This window comes from Vulpes lagopus, chromosome 11 (genome assembly GCF_018345385.1).
Source record: "Vulpes lagopus strain Blue_001 chromosome 11, ASM1834538v1, whole genome shotgun sequence".
NCBI classification, from domain to species: domain Eukaryota; kingdom Metazoa; phylum Chordata; class Mammalia; order Carnivora; family Canidae; genus Vulpes; species Vulpes lagopus.
The window spans coordinates 46,582,632-46,598,772 of NC_054834.1; the positions used below are offsets into that span (position 1 = coordinate 46,582,632).

At 55.1% G+C, this 16,141-nt stretch overlaps 1 protein-coding gene across 2 annotated transcripts in view; it reads right to left on the minus strand.

Annotated features, from left to right (window-relative positions):
* The window catches only part of RASSF5 (Ras association domain family member 5), a 66,113-nt gene that overhangs the window by 14,700 nt on the left and 35,272 nt on the right, over positions 1-16,141 (minus strand). The window contains exon 1 of one of the 2 annotated variants that reach the window (XM_041773808.1): positions 13,054-13,474. The exons of the other annotated variant lie outside the window; for it this stretch is intronic. Within the exon in view, the coding sequence (XP_041629742.1) occupies positions 13,054-13,173 (120 nt within the window). The 5' untranslated portion in view covers positions 13,174-13,474. Of the gene's footprint in view, positions 1-13,053; positions 13,475-16,141 lie in introns of those variants that run through there. 2 annotated transcript variants of the gene reach the window in all.

Below are 16,141 nucleotides of genomic sequence, written 5' to 3' on the forward strand. Positions count from 1 at the left end.
GCCATCAGTGTGGCCTCCACCATCAGCACCGGTAGGCAGCTGTCTGGCAGGGCAGAGGAGAGGCTGGTTGGTGAGGCTGACTCGCGTGGGAGCCCCCTTGCTCTCTGACAGGCCCTTCAGCCAGAGCCGCGTCACGACTCAGTGTATCCTAAGCATGTATCCTCAGCATGTTTGTCTTCGGGGCTGTGGGCCCCTCTTCCTCCATAAACAAATAGATCAGAAATGTTATTTTATGATAGCATTGACATAAAGAAAAATATATTGATATCATATAAGAAAACACATTCTTCAACCTAGAAGTTCATTTTTTCCCTCCTGATTTGAAAATAAATTAAAACATTTCTGTGGGCCCATAAAGAATCATGGGCCCCTCTGACACCATCTGCCACTGTGCCTCACGGAGAAGTCAGCAGTGCTTTCAACTCCTGAGTCCCACATAGAGAGACCTGGGAATGAGAGTTTTCTTGGGATGCAAGACTTCTAGTGCTAGAATCAGGACAGTTCTGGCAAACCTACATATTTGGTTACTCTAGTCCCAGGGGCCCCCTTGGGGACCTAGATGGACTCCTCTCCCTTTTCCTTGTGACTGTGGGCCCCAGGGACACTGCTTGCTCTCCTGCCCTCTGTAAAGCTACCCATGTACTCAGTCCTGGAGGTCTTCCTGACCTTCCTGACCTCCTTAACCCTTTCCTCCACACCTGGCTATGGCCTAGACACTGTGGCCCTGGCCGCCTCTGCTGATCCCCACACATCACACACCCTGCTGATCAGCTTGATCACAGAACACAAGCTCTTCAAGGGCAGGGGCTGCCCCGAATACTGATGCAGCTCCAGAACAGTGCCTGGCAGACAGGACGGGCTCATTAAACATCTGCCTAATGATCTGAATAAAACACAAAGAAATAATAAGACACGAACACAAAACCCCAGAACAAACATAGGGAGATCAAAAGGTTCCAGAATTGCGTAAGACTCCTATCGGTCCTGGTCCATGGCACTCTGCTCCACCTCTGAGACAACAGCTGGAAATCAAAGGAGACTCCTGTCCTCTGACTGTTTCTGAGAGCAGATGATGCAAATCCCTTCCTTCTCTTCTCGCCTACCCTGGGCCTTCCTGAAGCCTCCCTCTCAGCTCAGAGGTCTCAAATGTGAATGCAGACCGAATATGGTGGCATCAGTCCATTCTACTGCCACAGCCATAGGACTTTTCCCTCGGCGTGTTTTCTCTTGCCCTGAGGGTTTCTAGGGCATGAGTGGGTCTTTCTCCAGATCGGTTCTCCTTACTCAGATCCCCCTTTCTGCCTCTGTGACCCTTTACTTTGCCTTCAAAACTAGAGATTGTATCTCTCCCATCTCTGCACCCAGAGCCAGAGCACTGTGGCCTCAGTCAGGGATGATGGTGGGCAGGGTGACAGAGTGCATCCCCAGACCCCATCCCAGGCTCCAGTCTCTCTGAAGGCTGGACACTGCTCTTTCAGAGCCAATTTAAAGAGGATGCCACTGTAAATCATATGTCTGACAAAGGATCACTATCCAGAACACATAAAGAACCCCAGCAACCCAATAATAACAACAACAAAAAGACCCAATTTAAAAAATGGACAAAAACCTGGAATAGACATTTCTCCAAAGATACACAGATGGCCAATAAGCACATGAAAAGATGCTCAACATCACTCATCACTAGGGAAATGCAAATCAAAACCACAATGGGATGCCACCTCATACTTATTAGGATGGCCATTATCAAAAACAAAGAAAATAGCAGGCGTTTGGCAAGATCGTGGAGAAATTAGAACCCTGGGCATAGCTGGTGGGAATGTGAAATGGTGAAGCCACATGGTAAATGGACTGGCAAGTCCTTGAGAGATTAAACAGAAAGAATCACCACATTAACCAGCAGGCCTACTTCTGGGTTGGTACCTACAAGAAGTAAGAATGAAGACTCAACAAGTAATTGTACACTCATGCTGACAGTGGCATTATTCACAATAACCAAAAGATGACAGCAACCCACTGACAGACGGGTAGATAAAGTGTGGGACAGACCTGCAATGGAGTATTATTCACCCATAAAAAGAAGGAAATTGTGGCACAATTGTGGCACAGGCAAATGGGGGAACCCTGAAGACACTGCACTAAGTGAAATAAGCCAGTCCAAAAGGACAATACTACATGACTCTAGTTACAGGAGGCTCCTGGAGTCGTCAGATTCACAGGGGCAGAAGGCAGAAGGGTGGCCGCCAGGGGCTGTGGGGAGCGCGGAGTGGGGAGCTGCTGGCTAATGGGGATGGAGCCCAGGCGAGGTGGAAACATTCTGGAGATGGATGGTGCGATCGGGGGCACGACGTGAAAGCACTCTTGCCACCCAACTCTGCACTTAAAAATGGTCAATTTTATGTAGTGTATATTTTATCACAACTTTTAAAAAAGAGGATTCTTAAGGGCAAGGGAAACTGGAGGCCTTGTAGCCATCTGGTTTTGTCTGGTCCCATACAGTCGGGAGTGTCCCTGACTTTCCATTTTCCAAGCAAGTGAGCAGTCAGTCCCGCTTCTGAGCAGGGTGGCCCCCTCCTCCGCCAGCGGCAGGCTCTTTCCCAGGCCCCAACCCCTCCTGCACGCGCTAAGAAAAGGCCGGACCCTGGGGCTGATCCAGACAGTGCAGCCCGACTCAGAGGAGCTCTGCAGCGACGTGAGGGTCTTAGAGCTTCCCAGGGGACTCCACAGAGACACACAGAAGCCTGGGCTCAGAGATCTAGAAGGGGCCTCGAAATGAACTGGCCCAGGCACCCCCATTCTGAAGCAACTGGAGTTGTTAGGTGACTGACAACTAGTGGGGACTCCCCAACCTGCCTCAGATGCTCCCCCTCCAACCCACCATGGCTGGCCCCGGTCAGGGAGCTGGGTCTGCCTTTCCAGCCCATACACTCCTAGGAAAATGGATGCGTCAGCCAGAGGAAGATGTGGGGAACACTTCTTTCTCTCTGTGCCGTCTTTCTTCTGCAGGCCACAGAGCCATGGCATGCTCTTGACGTCATGGAGCTGGGCGCTAGGAATGGGCTCGCCTCAGAGCCATCCACCCCCACCTCCAAACCACTTCCTTCCTCTCACACAGCAGACCTCCCTACACACAAACACTCGGAAGAAAGGCTTCCTCAGCTTCACGGACAATCCCATGTGCTCTGAGAGCGCCCAGTCGAGGCCAGCGGAATGTGGGGGCCATGGGGCGGGGGGTTGTAGAAGCCCAGCTCGTGTGCTCTGGTTACACACTCCTACCCGGGTTGACAGGACGTGGGCGCCCCGGCTTCAGGAGCCCCCTCTCACACTGGGTGCTGGCTTCTGCTTGGCCGGAGCTCCCTGAGTGCAGGGCACCCAGCGCCAGAAGTGACTCCGTAGTTCAGAGGCGGAGAGTGGCTCGTGGGAGGCAGGGCCTGGCGCCTGGCACCCACACTGCACACCCCCCTGGGACTTGTGCCAGCAGCCAGGACGGCAGCCAGCGCTGCCCTGTGGGAAGGCCCGCAGTCCCTCTTGGCTCCCTCTAACTGGAGACCCTACCTGTGCCCTCAGCTCCACAAGCTGGGTGGTGCTGGGGGCCTCTTCACCAGCCCACACATGTCCTCTTGTCACTGTGCAGCCTGCCCAGCTAACCCCACTCCACTACCTCAAGTGATGACACGGGAACATGTCTCATTGGTTATGAAGTCACTCTGAGTCTTCTCAAGTGTGTGTTGTCTCACGGTGTCACACAAAGGCACAGGGGCCGGGGCATTTGGTTTCCTTCTGCTCCTAAATGGCCTGGCACAGTGCACCGTCCTCAGAGACTCCCCGATGGATGCTACTGAAGTGGGGTCGCATTGGTGGGCACCTTGGGACCTCACTGCCAGGCTTCAACCAGGAATTCTGGAAAGAGCCTTAGGAGAAACAGTATAGCCTAGAAGCTAGGAGTTAAGCATCGGACGTGGGCCCTAACCCTGGATCTGCTCCTTCCCACTGTGTGACCCCTTCTGTGCCTGTTTCCCCCACTGTTCGATGGAAAGCACAGATGGTCGTTATGAGGATTAAATGAGTCTGCACACGTAAAGCATGTAGAACAGTGCCTGCCACACGTCAAGGCCCGATAATTCACCGCTATTACTATACATTCTGACCATTTCCCGGCAGCCCCCTAGCTCCTGCCCTTTCTCTGTTCTGTGAACAGAGCTAAATGCTTCCATGCACCCCAATCATGACCTCCACCTCCCCCTGTCAAAATTCACCACCCATCTGCATTTCTCGAAATGGCCCTTATTTCCCCAAGGCCGGGATTTTTCCTTGAGCTCCCACAACCAAATGCTGGGCCCTCTGTTAGCACGTATTGTCCCCTGGAGGGGCAGGTCTCCCATTGTACAGAAGGACAAAGTGAGGCCTCAGGCCATGAGCATGCTTCCTGAGCCACACACAGCAAAGGCTTGGGGCTGGCTTCCCAGGCCCAGGCATGGGCTTGCTTAGGGGCCTGAGTTCCCTGAGCAGCATACGCCCTTCCCGCTCCACCCGGGCCAACAGAGGATGCTGCAACTACTGTGACTCCCAAACCGGGGTCTTCACTTGCTCAGAATTAAACTGGGAGATGAAGACAAACAAGAAGTGTGTTTATTCCTGCCCCTCTCCATGGCGGAAAGGCAGACAGAAGACACCTGTCACAGGAGGCTCTCCTGCCTCCTCACGTGGGCTCCTCGGCCTCCACCCCGCCGCCCCACCGCCAGGCCCCACTTGAGGAAGGACCAGGCCAACTCCTGCCAGCAGGTGCCCTGCTGGTTGCTTAGTGACCCAGTCCTGCCTGCCCTCATCCTCCGGGGCAAACAGCTGAGCAATCACAGATGGGATGGAGAGAGGCACTCTATGTTTGGAAAGTTGTCTTTGCATTTTCTGCTCACTCAGTGAGATTTTTCTTTTCAGAGTTACTGGAAAAATCCATTGATGCCACATCCAGAATCTCAGCAAGCTTCCCTTTAGAACAGTTGGGAGATCAGCTTTCACCCACTGTGCCCTGAGGACCTTGCAGCATGCGCTCTCTGGGGAGCCCCTGCTGCTGCCCCTTAGGGCTCTCCCTTTAGGAGGCTCCAAGACCACTCCTCCTTTATCAAACATGCATCAAGCACCTCCCATATGCCGAGGACACAAGATGACCAAGATGTGGCCCCTGGTCCAGAAAATTACAGCCCATCAAAATGAGGGATAGGAAAGATACGCTGGTGTTCGGGAAAGTGAGAACAAGTGGAAATGGTCTCTAGACACCCCAGATTCACCAGCTTCCACACTTTCCCTGCTGTGTGTGAACTGGAGATTGGCCATGCCTACTGCCTCTGCACGTGGTCCTACCAGTGGAGGACCTGCCCCCCTCCCTGTGGCGGTGAGGCCAGTACCCTGCAGACCCAGCTCCTGCCTGCCATCCACCTCGGGGTGCAGGGGACCATCCCACACCACTCTTCATGGGGGGGGGCAGGGGGGCGGCCAGGCAATGAGAAAGAGGAGGAAGGGCTCACTGGCTGGAGGCTGATGCGACAGAGATGCAGGTGTGGTGCCCCGGATTCCCCAAGCCCAGAGCAGGAAAAAGTGACCTGGATTTCAGCACCAGGCAACAGGCTGAATGAGAACCCCCGCTTCCTACGGCAGGTCACCGGAGTTTGAGGCGGGAGACTGGAGCTCATTTGTAGCTTTTCAAACTCGACTTTCACCCAAGGTGCCACATGGGTAATGGAAAAAACACATGTTTTGGAATACAACAAATGTGGGGTGGGAGCCTCACCCTTGGCTAGTCCTTTTTCCCATATGACCTCACGGAATGGGCCAATCGTTTGGCTTGACAGCTATAGCAATTCTGCATGTGTGGCCCATCAGAACCACTCAGGGCCGGGCTGCCACCTCCTTAGGTCTGCAGCGCCCCAGGGAGCAGGGGTCCCACCGGCTGGAAGCAGGCCATACAGCACCCTGGACAAGGAAGGACGGAAAACCGGGTTGTGGGAGGATGGAGGTGATGACCACAGCTTCCCCTCCCCTGCTTGGGATGGATCCCATGCAGGGCCACTTGGGAACAGGAGGATGGCCGCAACTCCTGGCAGTCTCCTCCGGCTCCGGGAGTCTATGCCTTTCAGAGCCTGAATCTGCTGTACCCTCCCAGGGGCTGCTGTAACCCTGTCATTGTCAGTCTGCAGCCAGCCTGCCCGCAGCCCCCCTATAGGCTACTCATGCCCAAACCGTTGGGCTCTGGGAGCCGGCCCCTCCAGCCCCCACCTTGGGAGCTGCTGGTCTAATGAAAAGCCATGTGGCTGCAGGGCAGATGCAGCCTCTTCCACCTGGATGTCCCTCTGCCTAGCAGTCCGCATCCAAATACTTCATGGATGGCGAGGGAAGAGCTAGGGTCTGTTGCACAACACGTCTGGGGGCCGTAAGGTCTGTAAGTGCGCAGACTGAGTTGTATCTATCTGTCTCCCCAACCCTGGCGTTCAGTGCTGTAAGAAAGTTAAAAACACAATGGTTTGATTGAGGCCTGCAGACCTAGGTACTGCAGGGTTTGGGATGCTATAAAGAACAGGAACCAAGTGTGGACTTCGCTCTGGAAGTAGTGCGGAGGCCCTGAGGGCTTTGTGGTAGGCCCCTGGCAGTCGTAAGCAGGGTGCACAAAAGAGAAAGAAACAGGATGGAGGCCGTTGGGTGACTTCCTGAGGTACACAGGTGAGAGGTGATGAACACCCAGGCAGGGCGGGAGGGCGCTGGGCAGAAGGGAGAGCCTGGCATCCGCAGCGCTGGAGACAGAACCCACAGTGACAGGCTGAATGAGGGAGGAGAAGACCTCAGACACAGAAAGAAATCACTTATGAGTCGGTTCTGGACATAATAGATTTTAGCCATCTGAGGGGCCATGTAAAACCTCCAATAGGCTACAGAAAATTTTGCTCTAGAGCCAGGAGGAGAGGTAGGACGGGGGCCACAGGTTGGGGAGTATTGAGCTTAGCTAAGTGGGGTGAGGGGGAGGAATCAGGACAGCACCGTGGGTAGAAGCCACAGGCCCTGTGACTCAAGGCTTTTCTGCCTCTACAGCTCCCTTCTCCTCCTGGCCCTGAAATGCAATGCTCCTGATTCTTGACCAATGTATCTGGCCCCCGGGGAATATGCGAGGCCAGGCCCACGTATCCATGCTCTTTTATGGGTAGACTGAGTCATCTAGAAGAGGAAACTGAGACGCTGGAGGAGGACAGGTCTGGGTCCTCCATATGGAAGGATCCCAAAGCCAGAAAGTACACAGGTGCAGGTCACCTGGAGAGTTGAAAGTGGAAAAGGGAGCCCAGGCCCCTGGATACTCAGGCTGAGCCCAGTCAGGCCACCTTTTCAAAGCTCCTGGGCTAGAACCTGGATCCAGAGTCCAACCTGACATGGTGAACTAAGAGCCAGGATTCAGACTTGGCTTCTAGTGCAGGGGTCTTTCTTCCTTCCTCCTTAAACTGCTTGGGTGGATGGATGTTGTATATGCCCCAAATTGTGGCCAGAATTGCTTTATAGGGAAAAACCAGCTGAGTCAGGATAAATGGTCTAAACTGGGGAAGCAGCAAGGGTGGGCCGGAGGAGAGGCAACTGGAATGCAGAGGTGAGGATGCCTTGAGTAATGAGGGCAGGTGGGGGTGGGGGTGGGGGTGGGGGTGGGGAGGATGTGTGCCAGCTATGCAGGTCCTCTTCCAGAGCGCTCCCCGCTCCCAGTGGAAGTCCTTACAGCTGAGAACCTGGTAGGTGAGACCTAAATTCCCCACTGGCTCCATGAAAAGGTGGTGAGGAGGTCTGCTCCTGGGCAGAGGAGGGACCCTCGGGGAAGAAAATAAAGATAGGCTCCCACATAAGTGTTCTTGCTGAACGGAAGACGAAGACCCCAGTCTGGAGAGATGAAGTGACTTGGCCACGGCTCCTCAGTGGATAGCTGGAGCTGGCACAAAGAGCCAGGACTTGGCTCACCATTCTGTGATGCTTCTACTACCTCATGGCAAAGGGCTGCTGCTCCGACATGCCTTGTTCAGTGGGTCACAGGGAAGGTAACGGGGACCCAGGGGCTCTGACTCCTCAGCGCTTAGCTGTGTGACAAAGGACAAATCTTTGTAGCTTCCGGCTCCAGTTTCCGGCCTAGGAACCTCTCTGGAATCTGTGATAAGTGCCATCTTGTATTTCAATTGAAGTTACCAAATATTTCCTAAATGGGTGGTTCCCTGACTTCAGGAAATAGGATCATCACCTGGATTAAAGCAGATGTGAGGGTCCTACCTACAAAGATTCAAGACCCAGTGAGACTGAGGTGGGGTCCCCGCATCTCCATTTTCAAACAGTGATCCAGAGAGTTCCTCTGAGGGAAGGGGCTGGACCATCTTGGAGCATCACCAGAGGCTTCAGATGCTACAGAGGCACAGAGAGGGGCCAAGGGAGGAGATGCATCCGTGCTCAAGGAGTTGCCAGTGTAGCAGAGGAAGACAGGACCTCAACCCAGGGACGGCAGGTCCTTGGTGACTGATGAAGGAGAGGTACACAGTTACAGCAAGTTGCCAAGAAAGTCTGAGCAGAGCTTCCAAAGGCGGTTGGGCAGAGAGGAGGGTTGGAAGGCTGGGAGGCAGAGCCAGCTAAACGCTCTCACCACAACCTGCTTCCTCTGCCACCTGAGTTCACAGCTGCACGCCACCTCCCAACCTCCCCTGTGGTTAGGTGTGGCCATGTGACCTGGTCCTGGCCAATAGCATGTGGGTATAAAAAACACCACTCTGGGCCTGGCCCACAGAAATCTCCCATGTGTTATCCGGAGCCCCCACCTGCTACTGTAACTCTACTTAAAGAGGAAAATCACTGGCTCTTATGTCCCATGACTGAAAAACAGGGGCTGTTTGTTTCGTCCATCCTGAGGATACCGGATGCAAGACAGAAGACAGAGCAACTCAACCGAACCGGCACTTAGACAGAAGTCTGCTTCTGAAACCAGTGCTTGGTGCTACGCCGCACCCAAAGGGGATGTGAGTGGTGGGCTTCCGAGGCTTACCGCCCTCACGGACAAAAGCAACACCAGGAAGGGCCCGAGAGGGCAATGGGCAGCGAACTCCACAGGAGGGGGCTACAGCCTCCAGCCTGAAAGGAAGGCTTATCCTGGGGCTGGGCCAGCATGAAACATCTTTTGAGGTTAGTGTTGGTCTGTGCAGGCTCCTGAGATGTTGCAGAGAAGTGTGAAATAGTCCCACAGTTCTTAAGACTCTTTTTTTTTTTTTATTACTATTGCTCAAATTTGGAACTAATTTATTTTTAGTATTCTTTTCTCTCATGCCAAGAAGGGCAGGCGCAGGTGCCGTGCCCGAGGCCTGGGTGTGCCTGCTGCTGGTGGAGAGACCGGTATTTCCCTGACTGGTCCCAGGACCACCAGGGCTGGCTGGCATCCCGGGGGTGCCACAGACGCCCTGTCCAGGAAGGGGGCTGACCAGCCAGACAAGTGCAGGAACAGAAACAGAGCTGGCTTCTGCTCTGACCTCTGAGATCCCTGGCATCTGCCTTGAATTTTTCAAGAATCAATGGTGTCAACACAGAGCAGAGAAAACCGAGGATGGGAGTGCACGGGGGATGGGAGTGTGCCCCACATGCGCTGAAGGATATTTAACTACAGATAGAGTCAACCTTCTGCTCTCCATATCCACAAAGAAAACACACGTGAGGAGGATACCCGGCAAGCAGTATCTTAGGATAGACACCAACAAGAACTTTTATATGATTTAAGTTGTAAAATTTTGGAACTGATGACAGGGAACTCCCAGCTAGTCAACTGTAAAGTCAATGTCCCCCGGCTAGCGTGCCTTATGGAGTGGAGCATGAGGTTGTGTGGGTCTTTCCATTTTGTAGAAGGCTCTGAGAGGACAAGGAAAAAGTCTGCCTCGCGTCACCTGCTGAGTGACGAGGATCAAGAATACTTGACAGAAAGTCCAAGAAGGATGTTAGCCCTGGCTTCACCTGACTGCCCAGGTGGCCTGGTGAAGCCCTCCTGCCTCTTTGGGGCTCAGTTTCTCCATCTGTAAAGCAAGGCACTAGCCCAAACGATTTCTTTCAGCCCCGATCTTCTGCAAGAAGCAGCCTTCATGTGTTCTCAGGGGACCCACTCGAAGCTCTGGGTGGGTCCAGAGCCTTGGGGTCCTGGAGAGCTCAGAGGCCAAAACCCTGCCACCTGTGGGCATTCGGGAAACCAATAGGGCAGAAGTTGGCCCCACATCTAGGGTCATACCCCAGGTGGGAATAAAGAGGTAGATGGCAGGGATAGCCAGGGGCCCCAGCTTCACCGTCACCAGCCCTGTCAATGGCCACATGCTGCTGTCCATAGGCTTAATGTAGAAAACTCTCTGGGTCCGGAGGCAAGCGGTGTAGGTTCTGACCCTGACTCCATCATAAACTTGCTGTGCCGCTGTCTCTCCACCTTCTGGGGCCTCCTTTCTGTGAACGGGTAGGCTTTTCTCATTCCCCAACCTCTTGCCCATGGGGCTGGAGAGAGGGGGGGGCCTCCTTGGAGGCAGAGCCAGTGACAACTCCCACGTGGTGGCAACAGGAGAAGCAGTGATGCTTCCCTGCAGCTCCCCCCCCACCCCAGGGCAGATCCAGGTTGTTCAGACAAGGCTATTTATAGCCACCACCTGTCCTGATGTTGCCGGGATGGGGGCCCTAGGGAAACACAAAGGCCTTTCCTTGGAGACTGGAAACAGGAATTCCCTTAGGAGCTCAGGGGTGATCTGTCTTCGGGTAGGAAAAAGGCATCGTCTTTAGGGGTCAGGATGGGATTGTGATAGGGCAGGTCTCCTGGAAATGCCTTTCCAGAAGTGGCTGCAAGAGAGAAGACTGAGCTGAAAATGTGATTAAAGGCGGAACGTCAGACACTTGGAAGGATGAAAGAAACGTTTGGGTGAAGCTTCCCCAGCTCCCACGGCGGGCACACAGCCCTTCGCTCCCCAGACAGGCCTGCGCTGAAATCGAGTCCTGGCCAGAGGAGCGCTGCCCTTCGGTCCACATCTCATCCAGGGGCTAGGTGGTGGCCAGGCCCTGGGGGGTGGCGGGCCCACCATCCTTTCCTTTTAGAAGCATTCATCCGTATCACCCCATGCAGGGGGTCCAACACATGAGTTTCTTAGAAGGGATTCCTGCCCCCGCCCCCAGGGCTTCTGTGCTGGGCCAAAATGAGTCACGCAGAGGCCTCATGTGAGGGAATGGATTCAAGAACCAAAGTCAAGAAAGAGCGGATGTGTGATGCTGAATCAAAGGAGTATTTTCAGGAGTGATGCTAGGAAGCAGCGCTGGGAGGCTGTCTGAGCCAAGAACAAGTCACCCACCATCCCCAACGCCGCCCCAGCATAGTTTCTTACAAGATATTTCTATCTCTCCCAAGAAATAGGAGACACAGCTACCTTCTTCTTTTGCCAAGTAAAAGAAACCTCAGCTTCTTGGGGCCCATTCCTCCACCCCATCATGCAAGAAGCCCACTGTCTGGGACCAAGGGCTCACAGCCTGGCTGGCTGTAAGTGCAGCCGCTAAACTCTGTTCTAAAGAAACAGGAACCGTTTCCGCCCAGGGCAGCAGCAAAACTCTGTAGAGCAATGGTTTTACCTCAGCTGCGTATCAGAGTTACCTGGGGAGCTTTTCAAAATCCTGATGCCCCAGCTGCATCCCAAACCCATTAAGTCAGACTCTCCCGTTGTGGGCAGGTACCCACATTTTCTAAAGCTCCCCAGGTAACTCCAGTGTGCAGCTAAGGTTGAGAACCGCCCATCTAAAGACCCAGGCAGCTGGAGTGCCTGTGGGGTAGGGGTCAGGGGGGCAGTCCGCACAAAAAGGCAAGAAGCCCAAGAGGGAGCAGGACACCTCCCCTCTGCCGCCACGCTGTTCTCCATGAGCCCGATCTACAGCCCTACCCACTCCTGCCCCCAGCCCTCCAGGACCGGCCCTGCTCCCCAGCTTCATGAGGGGGTGCCCCAGAAAGCAGGTGCCGGTTCCAGGGGCCCGTTTTAGTTGATGCCTTCAAACACTAAAGTTGAAACCGTTTCCTTTGGTTCTTGGGCGTCCTCTCAGGAAGGAGAGGTCCAGTACCTTTGTGTGATGTCAGAGCCCGACAAACACAGGGCCAACTGGCAAGATGAATTACTCACAAAGGAGGCCCCAGAGTCAGGTTTGGGTAAGTTTTTGGTCAATTGACCCATGTAGGACTGCTAAGTTAATGATGAGCCTGCACCCACCTAGGATATTTAACAGCTCACTTCTGTTGGAGAACAGTCCTTTTAGGCTACCTCTCCAAGGACCTGACTTGGAACCCTTTCACCCAAACAGCATAACAAATAAACGAACAGGGCTCTACCACCACTCCCACCCCGTTGTGATCTGTAGCAACTGGGATGGTTCACCCAGGGGACTCAGGCGCGCTGGGTGTCCGGGGCGGGGAGCACATACAGCCCTCTGGGGAAACACACACAACGCCCTTTAGGTTACCCCAACCCAGCCTGGAGGCGAAGATGGGAGTAGGATGGCGACTTAGGAGAGAAGTTTTGGTTTGCTTCTACAAACACCCTGCACTTCTGCAAAGTCACTAAAACTGTGTTTTAAGATGGTTTCTGACCACTGACAATACGGAAGTTTCAACCTAGGAATGTTTATCCTCCGGGGCGCCATCCACCTTCCACCCAGGGCTTCGGGGCTCAGAACTTGCTGGGGGTGGGGGGGGGGGTGGGGGGAGGGAAACAGAGCGGGTGGCCGCCACCCTCCCGGGCACAGGTGACCCTGCCGCCACACCCAGCCGAGCGCTGTCCCCAAGTCATAGCCATTTTGAAAGGGTCCAGGGCCAGGAAATACTGGAAAGTGCTTGCTGGTGGTCCCGCGGGGGCTCCAGATCCAACCCGGGGTCCGCTCCACCGAGGAGCACGAGGGTCCCCGGGGCGCCCCCCCCCCGGGTAGCACATGCGCGGCCCGTTGGCCTGGACCGCGGCGCCCCTTCGGCCCCCCCCCCGCGGCACCGGCTCCGGGGCTCAGGCTGTTTACCTTGGAGGGGGCTCTGCTCTGCACGCTTCTGAAGAAGGTGGTCTTGGCGGTGAAGAAGCAGTCCTCCAGCTCCTCCTCCAGGCTGCAGTACCCACTACTCATGCTGCTGTCCACCGTCATCCGGCCGGCGCCGCGGGGAGCCGAGCGGAGGGGGGTCCCCGCCCGGGCGAGCCCCCGGCCCCGGCCCCGGCCCCGGCCCCGGCCCCGGCGGGCGGGCGGGCGGTCACCCGGCCAGGCGCAGCCCCTTCCCCGGCGCCGGCCGCGCTGCGAGCTCGGGGGGGACGCGGGCGCCCGCCTCCCTGGGCATCGGCAGCGGCAGCGGCATCGGCATCGGGATCGTCCCCTCCGCCCCGCGCAGCGCCGCCGCGACGCCTCCCCCGCCTGCCCGCGCCTTTCCTGCCCTCGCCCGCGCAGAGGAGTCGGAAGCCACTTCCTCTCGCAAGGTTCCCCGAAGCCCGGCGCGGCGGCCGCGGCGCCCCTCCCCCGCCCGCGCCCGCGCCCGCGCCCGCGCCTCGCGCCTCCCGGTGGCGGTGGCGGTGGCGGTGGCGCCGGATCCGGGCGCAGGTGGCCCCGCGCACCAGAGGTCAGGTTAGGGATGCGGGGAGGGAGCGGACCAGGAGCGCCGCGGGGAGAACGTTCCCGGGCCTGTCTCCATCCCTCTGCAACGAGCCGGTCCAGGGGAGCCGGTCCAGGGCTCGGGCTCGTTCTCAGCACCGCGATGGCTCGGCGCCCCGGGGTGGGACGTGCCCCGCGGTCCTCCGCGTCCCGCCGCCCGTCCCCCTCCAGCCACGTCCCCCATCACCGGGTGAAGGAGCCCGGTCACTCCGAGTGGTTAGAGAAGTAAGCGGAGAAGAAGAAAGTCAGTATCTCGTGCCTGCCTGGAGAAGCAGCAATATTTTAACGTGGAAAGGCCAGAACCAACTGCAGAGGCCCCACACGCATATGCAAATCATATGCAAAGTTATGGCAACCTGGAGCGCAAGCCTTCCCCCCCCCCCCCCCCCAAGACTCAGGATACCAAAGGAGCCCGAAGACACCACCCAGGTTATTTGCACATTCCCCCCCTCTCCCCCCGCCAGGGTCTGGCCAAGGAGTGGGTCTTTGCCGGTTCTTGTCATTCCCATCAAAGATGGCTCCTGTACCATCAGACTGGATGAAGGAACATCTTCCTTGACTAGGGTCTAGCCCTCAAAGCAATTAGGGGGACACCCCAATAACTTCTCAGACCCTGTCTGTACAGTCATAGCAGTTAGAGGTACCCTCCCTTGCATAATTCCTGCATGTGTCCAGTCATTTACCTTGCTCAGCAGCCTTGAGATAGAGATGATTATTCCCATTTTATGGATGAGGGAACTGAGGCTCAGAGTCCTACAAGTAGGGTATGTATGCTGGGACTCAGACCCAGGCCTAGGGCCCATCTCTTAGGCACTGGAAATCTCGGCTCTCAGCAGGACTGGGACTGTTTTGGTGTGCACTCTGCCATCTTTCAGCACAGTGGCGCCCAGAGTCCCAGAAAAGGAAAACAAACCTTTGGAGACGGCGCTCACAGAGTCTGATGGCCTATGGCCCCAGGAGCCGCCCAGAGAGTGGCTGAGAGGGGAATTCAGGACTCGCCAGGTAGATTTCCGTGGTTTTCCCTGCAGGTCTGAAACAATCCAGTCCCAGAAAGCACAAGCTGGCTAGAGGGCTAGACTCAGCCTCCAGATACCACGCTGCCAACTCCATTTTCAGCTCTCGTTATTTTTATGAGGAATCCCCACCTTCCCCCACCTTAGCCAAATCTGTCAGTGCTCAGGAGGGTTTCAAACTGCAGCCCAGTTGGGCTCCATCCTCCCACACAATCTTTTTCCCAGAAGCCCGTGAGTGCCTGGCAGGTACAAACATGAGACAGCTGAGAGTTGGCACCCTAGCCGGCTGGCCGTCCTGGGCTCAAGAGAATGGTCAACACCAGCAGGAAGATACCAGGTGGAGGTAAGCAGTTGGGATGGGGGCAGGAGTGAGTTACCAGGTGTTTTGGGGGAAGAGTTCACATTTTATAGGATGGAAGAACCTCTGGCTTGATCTGGAACAATCTTTTCTTCAAATGAGTATTTTAGAGACTGGTTGACGGGGAGGGTGTCCCCAGAGACAGTGGTTCAGGCAAAGGAACCTGGTATTAGCCTCACAAGTGCTTCCAAGTGCAGCGCAATGCCAGAATGATGAATGCTAGGGTGGGGGGGTGGGGGGGTGGGGGTGGGGGTGGGGCTGCATAATCCTCGGGCCACCCATAGCCTACCTGCTTTGTCCAGCCAGCAAAGTAACACATTTTTCTTTATAAAAGGAACCTCCCGGCTCAGTGGGAATCCAATACTTAAGAAAAAACAGGCCCCAGATTCTTTGTGGCCATACTGTGTCCTTGGAGTCATGCAGGGATCTCTGTGAAGCAACTGCAAGGCTACATATTCAAAATGCACAATCTTAAAATACAGCTCTTTGAACGCCAAGCCAAAGAGCCCCAGGAGTCAGCATGCATCTCTCCTCGTGAGCAACAGGCTAGCTGCCAGCCCTGGTTAGGAAAAGTTCTAAGTGCCATTGTGTTCTTTTAGGGTGCTGTTCCATGCCATTCCAAATATTATGAAAAACTGGTGTGTGAATAGGGCTCCTGAAAGCCTTTTGAGCATTCATGACTCAGATGGCTCTAGAATCTCAAAAGCAGGTTATGATACCCATTTTACAGATATGAAAGTGAGGGAAGTAATATGTTTCATCACAGCTCATGCTTTCCAAGTCTTTTACCTCCTAGTTAGTGCTTTTCCCCACCCCCACTCCACCTGTCAATGACTCTAGGCCTGGAGACTACGTTGGTGAGGACCATGGGACTAGAAGAAATCTGCAAAGATCAAACATAATACAATAGGTTTCCTCCAGGAGGAAAAATCCAGACTGAAGCTCCAGGAGCCCTAAAAAGGAAGACAGGATTTCTTCCAGTGTCTAATGACCCCATCGGCACCTCTTCCCCATGAATAATCAACAGCAGTGAGAACCTGCCTAGAGGAAGAGAAGGGGGTAGGGGAATGCAAGAGCCTGAGCAATAGCCTTTTAAGCCTCT